At 51.4% G+C, this 12,826-nt stretch overlaps 1 protein-coding gene across 1 annotated transcript in view; it reads right to left on the bottom strand.

The window, feature by feature from the left end:
* Window positions 1-12,826, bottom strand: part of GCKR (glucokinase regulator) — a 94,572-nt gene that overhangs the window by 64,230 nt on the left and 17,516 nt on the right. The window contains exons 9-13 of the mRNA XM_077291939.1: window positions 10,324-10,418; window positions 7,672-7,777; window positions 7,266-7,381; window positions 7,012-7,110; window positions 5,003-5,100 (exon numbers count right to left, since the gene is read on the bottom strand). Of these exons, the coding sequence (XP_077148054.1) occupies window positions 5,003-5,100; window positions 7,012-7,110; window positions 7,266-7,381; window positions 7,672-7,777; window positions 10,324-10,418 (514 nt within the window). The remainder of the gene's footprint in view (window positions 1-5,002; window positions 5,101-7,011; window positions 7,111-7,265; window positions 7,382-7,671; window positions 7,778-10,323; window positions 10,419-12,826) is intronic.

Here is a 12,826-nt window from a genome sequence, read left to right as displayed (position 1 = left end):
CCGGACTTGCGCAGCCTGGTGATCTATATTCCGGACTGAGGACCCAGAGATCTTCAGTAAAGAGGTAAAGAGACTGCAACCTGGTGTCCTCATTATTTACCGCGACCTGCACCCCACAACTGCACCATTAACACCACTCATTTTCACCGGACGTCCCCCACTGACCGGCAGGGCCACGGACCGGGTCTAGCCACCGTGACAACCCCAGCAGCAGAGACCCAGAGCCCCGGTACCGGGTACCCCTCGGCCCAGCGGCGGTGTGGGGGCGCTCCAAACTTGGCGTCACGAACAGGATGTACTTAAGCCTGAAGAATCAGGTCATGTGTGCCTTGGAACTGTGATTTATTGTGCTTGGACTGTACTTTATTGAAAGGACTGTGCTGCGCCATTCCCCGCTAAAATCGCCGCCATTACAGTACTATGTGGCGCGCAGGAAGGATGGGGCGAGTCATCGTGGGCGTAGCTTGGAAGAGTGGCGCGAAGATGGAACCCGCCCCTCACCGATATTACTATGTCCAGAGGATATGCTCATCAAGGAGAAGGGTCCACCTCCTAGTATGGGATGGTGGAGGAGAGAGGGGCCGCCCTCCGGAAGGGGAAGAGCGGAAGCCTCTGAATGCCACGAGGCAGAACCCGATTGGCAGCATGGAGCGCGGAAGTCACCCGGGAGAGGGGGAGAAGACCCGTAGCAGGCCCTGCCAATGGGCGCCGGGAGAGCTCACACCAGGCCGTGCAGACCCGGAAGTCCTCGGGGCGGAGGTAGAAGAGCTGTGTCGGCAGTTCCGGAGCTTGTGCCAGCGAGCGACCATCACCGGTGAGGGGCCGCGCTCGCACCAGGCATCGATCCCGCAGCCAACGGTGGAGGAAGCCGGCATCGGGGATGCTCCAGGGGCAGATGATGATCCCGATCCTGCTGCGGCAACCGAGGAGCCCTTGCTGGTGGATGTAGACTCGCCCCCACCACGACCACCCGGACGGGTGTGTAGCCGCATTGAGTGTGAGAGGCCCTGGGAGACCCTGCAGACAGCCGATCGCCCCCTGCAACCCATCAAACAGTCTGTGCAGCTCCAGGGAGAATGGGTGACCTTTAAGTGGACCCGCGCGACCGCCACCAACCTGATGGGGTTTCCGGAAGACGCGCAAGAAGAAGGGGAAAGTATTGAGGTCATCCGCCAGAAAGAATACCGGCAGCAGCTGCGCCAGCAGGAAGAGGAGTGGGCCCGCAAGAAGGAGCTTCGGAGGCAGGCGGAACAGAAGAAGAATCTCCAAGCTAAGGCTCAAACCCGGCAGGGTGCCGAAGAGGACTGGGGCCCGCAGTACTATGGCGTAATCAGCACCTTCCGGCTGCAGGGAGGTTGGGGCTTCATTAAGGAGCCCGGCCTGGCTTTGGAGGTATTTGTGAACCGGCGGGATGTGGAGGCGCACCTCATTGAGGGACACCCAGGCCGGGACCTCTATCCGGGAGATCGAGTTCGGTATACCCGTCATTGGGGAGATAAAGGGTGGTATGCCTTGAACGTACATAAATACAAGCCAGAAGTGACCGTACCACCCTCCGGTGATTCCCTGAGACCGACAATCATTCCTCCAATCTCCCTGTGTGCGAAATGCCTGCGGACCATCACTCCGAGGAGAACTGTGAGTACCCAGACTCCTATCCAGGGTGCTGATGCCCTTTATGTGGTGGCAGGAGGAGGGCAGTACTCACGGAAACCACCCCCAGATTTGGAAGGATAAACCTCGATACCATGAGTATGTATATAGTTACTGTTTCCTGTTGTGCTGCTAAACCCGTCCAGGGTTAACTTTCAAAGAGGATCCCTTTGTTGACCCGGGATCCCTATTGTTTTTGTTTACTTTGTTGCAAGTTTTACTAAAGTTTACAGAACTGCCGTAATCATGAACAGTGCATGATACAAACTTCTTGTATATAGTTTGCACCTTCTTAAAGGCGCTTCCTACTGGTTTTACTTAAAAAGAGACTCTTTGCGAAGATACCGCACCGGAGCCTTTGCTGAGTAAGGACTGGTAGCCTGAGAAGATATGCTACCTCATAAAAACTTGATCACCTCAAAGGAGATGTTCATTTGTTGCACTCGAGAGGATCATATTGCTTTAAGACTGACAGAAAACAATAATGTCATAAGAAAGTAATAATGATGATGGTGTTTACATGTAAAGTTATATGTATTTGACTAAGTTGATTGTAACAGAAATCCTGATAATGTTCGTTCAAAGAGAATGTGAAAGCTAGAAGAAGGGTGCAGTAGGCCCGTAGGGGTAGACATAGTATCCTGCATAGTTGCTAGTAAGAGAGTAATGATGAAAGCTAGTTTATTGTAAGAAAGAGTTAATAATGTGTTACCGGGGACAGAAAGTGAACCCGTAGGGGTTAGGAAGTGAGTCCTCCTAGGAGCCATATGAAGATGGCTCAGTAGTCCTAAACTGAAAGAATGTTATGTTCTATACTGTGTATAGTAGTTGAAAAGACAGAAGGCTCGGGCTGAAAGGAGCGGTCCTGTGAGAGAGGAGAGGCAGTAGGTCTGGTGCCGTTAGGACAGGCGGTCCTGCAGATTTAAAGAAGGAGAATGTAAAAGTTAAATTGCCTTATAATGTGATTAATGTGAGTCCTGGTCGTTGCAGTACTGTGGCTCCGCCACTATGGGGAGCCATGGTGCGTCCGATGGCACTGAAGGAGTTCATCGGATCAGGTATCACAGACACCAATACATTTCACAGTCTGGCCTCCAGGGGGAGCTAAGGGTGCTATTCACTAGGCCACTCCCCACCATTGTGGGTAAACTGGGGGTCAGGCAGGAAGTTAGTAGAGAAAGCTGACTGGATTTGACCAGACAACACCTTGTGGCAGAGGGTGTTGTGGGGGAAGAGACAGTAGGGTCTCTGTCAGGGGTGGGATCCTGACAGAGGCTTGGCAAATTGAGCGAACGTAACGGGACCGTGCCTGCTCAGAATAGCAGCGGTGCCCAAGGAAGGATCAGAAGCGAGATAGATTGTGCTGAGTGAGAAACGAGATCAAAGCAATAGGAGAAATACCAGTAGGGGTCGTGCCGTGAGATCGAGGCAACATCCTACTGAGGCGTGTAGCCGGTGGCCGGAACGCCGAGGAAGTATACAGAGATCTAGCTTCAAGCAATACTTCAAACCTACGGCAGGACAGTCAGTCTCAGGCGGGCTGTCTCACATTTAATCACCTATGCAGTCTTGTCAACAGACACAACAGTTGTGGGGTACTTTCCGTAAGCACAGCAGGGAAGGACTACAACACATAGCGCTAAGAAGGAAGGCACTGATTTCCACCTGCAAAGTGAACTCTGGAGGTGCCATTGGACCGGCCGGACTTGCGCAGCCTGGTGATCTATATTCCGGACTGAGGACCCAGAGATCTTCAGTAAAGAGGTAAAGAGACTGCAACCTGGTGTCCTCGTTATTTACCGCGACCTGCACCCCACAACTGCACCATTAACACCACTCATTTTCACCGGACGTCCCCCACTGACCGGCAGGGCCACGGACCGGGTCTAGCCACCGTGACAACCCCAGCAGCAGAGACCCAGAGCCCCGGTACCGGGTACCCCTTGGCCCAGCGGCGGTGTGGGGGCGCTCCATATGAGTTTTCATGGAAAACACAAAATTGTCTGGGTGACCCTAAACTTTTGAATGGTAGTGTATATGCTGAAAAAAAGAGAATGGACAGCACCTCCAAAAATCATACAATGATCTAATGCTGCTAGGCAAATATATATATATAACTGAACAAGAGGTTCTTAGTTTAATATTCTTATCAGACTGTATGAAGCCCACTGCCACGTCACGGCAAACCTCATAGTGGGTCCTACCGCCCTAACGGTATATATGGAGAAACACAGACGGATGATATCTGTTTTGATGCTGGAGTTTCCTCCATGTGACCTTTCTAGATGTTTCACATTCCCGGGACTGTGTATGGTGGTTTCTCATTGGTTTCCTGGTTCTAGCGCATTCTTGGGTTTTTCATGATTATTTTCATGGATGAGCTTCCTGTAGTGCTGCATACATGTTGTGCATGTCGTGTGGGAGTGACTGACAGGAAGGACGGAGAGAGTAAGCCGAAGATGGAGAGCGGGGAGCCAAGTACGGAGAAAAGGGAGCCGAGGATGGAGAGCGGGGAGCCAAGTACGGAGAAAAGGGAGCCGACGACGGAGAGCAGGGAGCCGAGGATGGAGAGCGGGGAGCCAAGTACGGAGAAAAGGGAGCCGAGGACGGAGAGCAGGGAGCCGAGGATGCAGAGCGGGGAGCCAAGTACAGAGAACAGGGAGCCGAGGACGGAGAGCAGGGAGCCGAGGATGGAGAACAGGGAGCTGAGGATGGAGAACAGGGAGCTGAGGACTGAGAGCAGGGAGCCAAGGATGGAGAGCAGGGAGCCGAGGACTGAGAGCAGGAAGCCAAGGACAGAGAGCAGGAAGTAGAGGACAGAGAGCAGGGAGCCGAGGATGGAGAACAGGGAGCTGAGGATGGAGAACAGGGAGCTGAGGACTGAGAGCAGGGAGCCAAGGATGGAGAGCAGGGAGCCGAGGACTGAGAGCAGGAAGCCAAGGACAGAGAGCAGGAAGTAGAGGACAGAGAGCAGGGAGCCGAGGATGGAGAACAGGGAGCCGAGGACGGAGAGCGGGGAGCCGAGGATGGAGAGCGGGGAGCCAAGGATGGAGAGCAGGGAGCCGAGGACAGAGAGCAGGGAGCCAAGGACAGAGAGCAGGGAGCTGAGGATGGAGAGCAGGGAGCCGAGGATGGAGAGCTTGTCATTTGCCCGTCCACCTCTGTGAATGTCCACAGGACTCCAGTTATTGCACGCGGCTCCAACTCTCCGGCTTCTCTCAGATTAATTATTGCAGATGATGTGAGAATATGAGGGGCCGATGCGACCTTGTGGGGTTCAGGGTCGCTAATCTGACACTTCTGACTGATGACTGAGAGATGTCTACTGTGGTTGGTGTCACCAACTTACCTCCGTTATATGAGGGGACACATTCCACTGCGTCCATGATCCCCACCAGTCCCAGTGTCCCCCAACCCAGGACATACAGGTGCCCCTTCCTCTGTAGACTGCAAAAAGCACAAGGTCAGTAATGGGGGCAAGAGGGTCACACCACACACAGGGGCTACAGAGCACCATGGAGTTACACCACACACAGGGGCTACAGAGCACCGCAGGGTCACACCACACACAGGGGCTACAGGACACAGCGGGGTCACATCACACATGGGCTACAGAGCACCGCGGGGTCACCCTTGTCCTTGTATTGTCTACTATAAGCTGCCACCACCTTCTGGTTATTGTTATCCTATCCTGGATCGCCTCGTACCTTTCCAACCACACATTCAGTGTCTCCCACACGACCTCCTCATCCCACCCTCCCTCTGTTGTGGAGTCCCCCAAGGCTCTGTTCTAGGACCCCTACTCTCCTCAATCTACACACTTGGCCTGGGACAACTCATAAAGTCCCATGGATTCCAGTACCTCCTTTATGCTGATGACACTCAGATCTACCTCTCTGGCCCAGACGTCACCGCTCTGCTCTCCAGAATCCCAGAGTATCTATCAGCCATATCCTCCTCCTTCTCCTCTCGCTTCCTCAAACTCAATGTGGACAAATCTGAACTCATCATCTTTCCTCCATCTCATAGATCTTCCTTACCTGACCTATCTATCGCTATTAACGACATCACGCTTTCCCCCGTACCGGAAGTCCGCTGCCTTGGAGTAACCCTTGACTCTGCCCTGTCCTTCAAACTGCACATCCAAGCTCTCTCCACCACCTGTCACCTCCAGCTCAAAAATATCTCCAGAATCCGTCCTTTCTTCAACCCTCAATCTACTAAAATGCTTGTGCGTGCCCTCATCATCTCCCACCTTGACTACTGCAACATCCTTTTATGCGGCCTCCCTGCTAACACTCTCGCACCTCTCCAGTCCGTCCTTAACTCTGCTGCCCGACTAATTCATACCTCTCCTCGCTACTCCTCCACTTCCCCCTCTGCAAATCTCTTCACTGGCTTCCATTCCCTCAGCGTATCCAGTTCACATTACTAACACTGACCTACAAAGCCATCCATAACCTGTCTCCTCCATATATCTCTGAACTAATCTCCCGATATCTTCCCTCACGTAATCTCCGGTCCTCCTAAGACCTCCTTCTCTCCTCCACACTTATTCGCTCCTCACCCAACCGCCTCTAAGACTTCTCCCGAATATCCCCCATCCTCTGGAATTCTTTGCCCCAACACGTCCGACTATCAACCACATTCGGATCCTTCAGACGGAACCTGAAAACTCATCTCTTCAGGAAAGCCTACAGCCTGCACCGACCCCGCTGCCTCCTCATCACTACCGAAGCTACCGCTTCACCAACACCGGAGCTACTGCCTCACCAACACTGGAGCTACCGCCTCACCAACACTGGAGCTCCTGCAACCCTCAACCTACTGTCTCCATCCCCATAATCCTGTAGAATGTAAGCCCGCAAGGGCAGGGTCCTCGCCCCTCTGTATCAGTCTGTCATTGTTAGTTTGCTTACTGTAATCTGTATGTAGCCCCTTCTCATGTACAGCACCATGGAATCAATGGTGCTATATAAATAACTAATAATAATAATAATGTGTTATAATAACTGCAGCAGTGATCATCTGTTATTCTTCGCTGACACTTTCTGGTCGTGTTTGGTAACTGCATTCTCTGCATTTGCTCTAGTTTAGTACATTTTGCTGCCATCGTGTGGCCAATGTTATGTACAACAGTAGAAAAATATGTAGAATTGAGAGTCCTCAGTGGTTGATACCTTTTAATGGCTAACTGAAAAGATGGTAACAAATTGCAGCTTTCAAGACTACACAGATCCCTTCATCAGGCACAGACTAAAGCAAATTCTGAAGAATCACATATTTCTACACAGCACAGCACAGAGCTGTCATTATGGGAGAGTGATAAGTGATAAACATTAGAAGGCCTCGCACTACCTTGTCGCTGATTGCTTGAGGAGTGCAGCAATCTTCTTGCTGTTGGAATAGGTCACCTTGTGCGCTCTCTCGTAGGTCCGGAGGATTTCCAGCAGACACCTGCATGTAGACAGAAGACGCCGTGACTCTCTGGAGAGCAGGATGGCTTTATATCTCTAGAGCTTTTCAGCAGACCGCTGGCCCAGTGCGAGCTCAGCCACTGATACCGACCCCTGAGGGCTCCGTCCACCCCTGATACTGGCCCCCTCACTCACTTCTCTGTCACCTCCACTTTGGAGCTGGCCTTGTGTGCCACCAGGAACAGCGTCTCCAACAGGATCTTGCTGGCACTTCCACCCTTCATCCGCGAAGAGCCGCAGAGACCTTCAGGCTGTGACACAGGGAAAACAAAGCAGCTACTTCATGGAGGAATTGTTTAGGCAGGTAACGCCATGGAGTACAGAGTTGCCGTGATCATGATGACTTCACACGTTATAGTATTAGTCTCTAGGAGGGAAGGTCTTCATACAAGATACAAGGAGGAATTCATGAGTCAGCGAGGATGCAATACTATAACCGAGCCATCCATGGACTATCAGAACGTGGACAGCCGCTACTCTGCATGGACAGACATGGAACCAGACATCTAGACGATACAAAGTCTACGTTGTGTGAACTTACCCCCACAGCAGGGTTCAGGACAAATGCTCGCTGAGTGTCTTGGAGGTTCTTTATCTGCTCTGCCACTTGCCGAAAAGTGGAGTTCCAACCTTCAATCCTGTCACTCCTGGGAATTAACATGACTGATGAGAGGCTGCCTTCTGAGGTTGTCCAACCCCGGTCCTTTAGTTACCTGATCGTGAAGAATTCCCTAAAAGACTCCAGACACCTCATCCCACCAAACCCTGGACACTTCACAATCCCACGAGACATTGTACACCTCACCCCATCAGACTCCAGATACCTCATCCCACCAGACCCAATACACCTCATCCCACCAGAGCCCAGATACCTCATCACACCAGACTCCAGATACCTCATCCCATCAGAGCCCAGATACCTCATCCCACCAGAGCCCAGATACCTCATCCCACCAGAGCCCAGATACCTCATCCCATCAGAGCCCAGATACCTCATCCCACCAGAGCCCAGATACCTCATCCCACCAGAGCCCAGATACCTCATCCCACCAGAGCCCAGATACCTCATCCCACCAGAGCCCAGATACCTCATCCCACCAGAGCCCAGATACCTCATCCCACCAGAGCCCAGATACCTCATCCCACCAGAGCCCAGATACCTCATCCCACCAGAGCCCAGATACCTCATCCCACCAGAGCCCAGATACCTCATCCCACCAGACCCAATACACCTCACCCATCAGAGCCCAGATACCTCATCCCATCAGAGCCCAGATACCTCATCCCACCAGACCCAATACACCTCATCCCACCAGACCCAATACACCTCATCCCACCAGACGCAATACACCTCATCCCACCAGAGCAGAGATACCTCATCCCACCAGAGCCCAGATACCTCATCCCACCAGAGCCCAGATACCTCATCTCATCAGACTCCAGATACCTCATCCCACCAGAGCCAATACACCTCACCCATCAGAGCAGAGATACCTAATCCCATCAGAGCCCCAATACCTCATCCCATCAGAGCCCAGACACCTCATCCCACCAGACCCAATACACCTCACCCATCAGAGCCCAGATACCTAATCCCATCAGAGCCCAGATACCTCATCCCATCAGAGCCCAGACACCTCATCCCACCAGACCCAATACACCTCACCCATCAGAGCAGAGATACCTAATCCCATCAGAGCCCAGATACCTCATCCCATCAGACTCCAGATACCTCATCCCATCAGACCCAATACATCTCATCCCACCAGATTCCAGATACCTCATCCCATCAGAGCCCAGATACCTCATCCCACCAGATTCCAGATACCTCATCCCATCAGAGCCCAGATACCTCATTCCACCAGAGCCCAGATACCTCATCCCATCAGAGCCCAGATACCTCATCCCACCAGAGCCCAGATACCTCATCCCACCAGAGCCCAGATACCTCATCCCACCAGAGCCCAGATACCTCATCTCATCAGATTCCAGATACCTCATCCCACCAGAGCAGAGATAACTCATCCCACCAGAGCCAATACACCTCACCCATAAGAGCTCAGATACCTCATCCCATCAGAGCCCAGATACCTCACCCCATCAGAGCCCCAATACCTCATCCCATCAGAGCCCAGATACCTCATCCCACCAGACCCAATACACCTCACCCATCAGAGCAGAGATACCTCATCCCATCAGAGCCCAGATACCTCATCCCATCAGACTCCAGATACCTCATCCCATCAGACCCAATACATCTCATCCCACCAGATTCCAGATACCTCATCCCATCAGAGCCCAGATACCTCATCCCATCAGACCCAATACACCTCATTCCACCAGATTCCAGATACCTCATCCCATCAGAGCCCAGATACCTCATCCCATCAGACCCAATACATCTCATCCCACCAGATTCCAGATACCTCATCCCACCAGATTCCAGATACCTCATCCCATCAGAGCCCAGATACCTCATCCCATCAGGCTCCAGATACCTCATCCCATCAGAGCCCAGACACCTCATCCCACCAGACCCAATACACCTCATCCCATCAGAGCCCAGATACCTCATACCATCAGGCTCCAGATACCTCATCCCATCAGACTCCAGATACCTCATCCCATCAGACCCAATACATCTCATCCCACCAGAGCCCAGATACCTCATCCCTCCAGATTCCAGATACCTCATTCCACCAGACCCCAGACACCTCTCACCCCCAAACCCTAGTAATTTCATACCACTTGATCCTTTGACAATTCATCCCAGTTGACTACCAGACACCTCATCTCACCAGATACCTCTTTCAACCAGACTTCAGAGACCTACTCCCTTTGGATCTTATTGCAATTCATCCCACTGGATCCCCTGATAATTCATCCCACTTGACTCCCGGACACCTCATCCAGCTGTACATTGGATACATTATCACACTGGACCCCAAACACATAATCTCACTGGACCCTGGACACCTCTTACCGGATCTCAGATACATCATCTCACCAGACACGTCTTCCAACCAAAGCCCAAACAACTCATCCCACCAAATCCTGGAAACGCATCTCACTTGACTTAGGACACCTCTTCCCCCCAAACCCTGGACAGGTCATCTTATCATATTCTGGGCACATTATTGCACCAGAACCCTAAAACATCATTTTAAACCCTGACCATGGACACTTCACCCACCTGGCCATGGAGACTGTATTAAACCCTACAATGACTGGCAGGAACACATCCAGGTTCTTCATGCAGAAGTCCAGCTGACCAGCAATGAATGGAGCCTGTGAAGACAGGACAGAGAAATGACCACCATAAAGTCATCAGAACATCAGTCAGGCTCCTAGATGAAGACAACCACCAACTGTCACCAGTGACATGGAAGAAGCCAGGACTGGGGGTAGGAAAGCTTTTGCAATGAATTATAATTTTGGTGGCAGATAAGTGTGGAGTATTTGGGGGTGGGGGGTTATTATATTTACATTATGGACCCCTATCCAAGCCAATCCCTAATCTGTATCCTGGAGAATGAGAGCAGTTTTAGTTTGTGTCTGTTAAATAATATTCCGCTTGGTCCACTGTGGGATGTAGGGCATTGTCTCTTTCATGTACGAGTGGTTTCACCATTTGGAAAGGGGAGAAGATAGCTGGAGGACCATTGGACATGAGTTCCCAGTCCTGAGTGCCAGGGGCACTGTTATGGTTCTCAATGGCAAGAGAACATAGCCCAGCAAACATAAGAACTAGCTCTTGGAAGGATGGAAACTAAACTGACCATGAACTAAACCTGCCGCACAACTAACAGTAGCCGGGTAGCGTAGCCTGCGTTTTATCCCTAGACGCCCAGCGCCAGCCGGAGGACTAACTAATCCTGGCAGAGGAAAATACAGTCCTGGCTCACCTCTAGAGAAATTTCCCCGAAAGGCAGACAGAGGCCCCCACATATATTGGCGGTGATTTTAGATGAAAATGACAAACGTAGTATGAAAATAGGTTTAGCAAAATCGAGGTCCGCTTACTAGATAGCAGGAAGACAGAAAGGGCACTTTCATGGTCAGCTAAAAATCCTATCAAAACACATCCTGAAATTACTTTAAGACTCTAGTATTAACTCATAACATCAGAGTGGCAATTTCAGATCACAAGAGCTTTCCAGACACAGAAACGAAACTGAAGCTGTGAACTGGAACAAAATGCAAAAAACAAACAAGGACAAAAGTCCACTTAGCTGGGAGTTGTCTAGAAGCAGGAACATGCACAGAAAGGCTTCTGATTACAATGTTGACCGGCATGGAAGTGACAGAGGAGCAAGGTTAAATAGCGACTCCCACATCCTGATGGGAACAGGTGAACAGAGGGGATGATGCACACAAGTTCAATTCCACCAGTGGCCACCGGGGGAGCCCAAAATCCAATTTCACAACAGTATCCCCCCCTCAAGGAGGGGGCACCGAACCCTCACCAGAACCACCAGGGCGATCAGGATGAGCCCTATGAAAGGCACGGACCAGATCGGAGGCATGAACATCAGAGGCAGTCACCCAAGAATTATCCTCCTGACCGTATCCCTTCCATTTGACCAGATACTGGAGTTTCCGTCTGGAAATACGGGAGTCCAAGATTTTTTCCACAACGTACTCCAACTCGCCCTCAACCAACACCGGAGCAGGAGGCTCAACGGAAGGCACAACCGGTACCTCATACCTGCGCAATAATGACCGATGAAAAACATTATGAATAGAAAAAGATGCAGGGAGGTCCAAACGTAAGGACACAGGGTTAAGAATCTCCAATATCTTGTACGGGCCGATGAACCGAGGCTTAAACTTAGGAGAAGAAACCCTCATAGGGACAAAACGAGAAGACAACCACACCAAGTCCCCGACACAAAGCCGAGGACCAACCCGACGCCGGCGGATGGCAAAAAGCTGAGTCTTCTCCTGGGACAACTTCAAATTGTCCACTACCTGCCCCCAAATCTGATGCAACCTCTCCACCACAGCATCCACTCCAGGACAATCCGAAGATTCCACCTGACCGGAGGAAAATCGAGGATGAAACCCCGAATTACAGAAAAAAGGAGACACCAAGGTGGCAGAGCTGGCCCGATTATTGAGGGCAAACTCCGCTAAAGGCAAAAAAGCAACCCAATCATCCTGATCTGCAGACACAAAACACCTCAAATATGTCTCCAAGGTCTGATTCGTCCGCTCGGTCTGGCCATTAGTCTGAGGATGGAAAGCAGACGAGAAAGACAAATCTATGCCCATCCTAGCACAGAATGCCCGCCAAAATCTAGACACGAATTGGGTTCCTCTGTCAGAAACGATATTCTCCGGAATACCATGCAAACGAACCACATTTTGAAAAAACAGAGGAACCAACTCGGAAGAAGAGGGCAACTTAGGCAGGGGAACCAAATGGACCATCTTAGAGAAACGGTCGCACACCACCCAGATGACAGACATCTTCTGAGAAACAGGAAGATCTGAAATAAAATCCATCGAGATGTGCGTCCAAGGCCTCTTCGGGATAGGCAAGGGCAACAACAAACCACTAGCCCGAGAACAACAAGGCTTGGCCCGAGCACAAACGTCACAAGACTGCACAAAGCCTCGTACATCTCGTGACAGGGAAGGCTACCAGAAGGACCTTGCCACCAAATCCCTGGTACCAAAGATTCCAGGATGAC

The sequence above is a fragment of the Ranitomeya variabilis genome, chromosome 2, assembly GCF_051348905.1.
Source record: "Ranitomeya variabilis isolate aRanVar5 chromosome 2, aRanVar5.hap1, whole genome shotgun sequence".
Classification (NCBI taxonomy): Eukaryota; Metazoa; Chordata; class Amphibia; order Anura; family Dendrobatidae; genus Ranitomeya; species Ranitomeya variabilis.
Note: the sequence above shows the minus strand (reverse complement) of the source record. Positions and strands in the feature narration are given on the sequence as shown.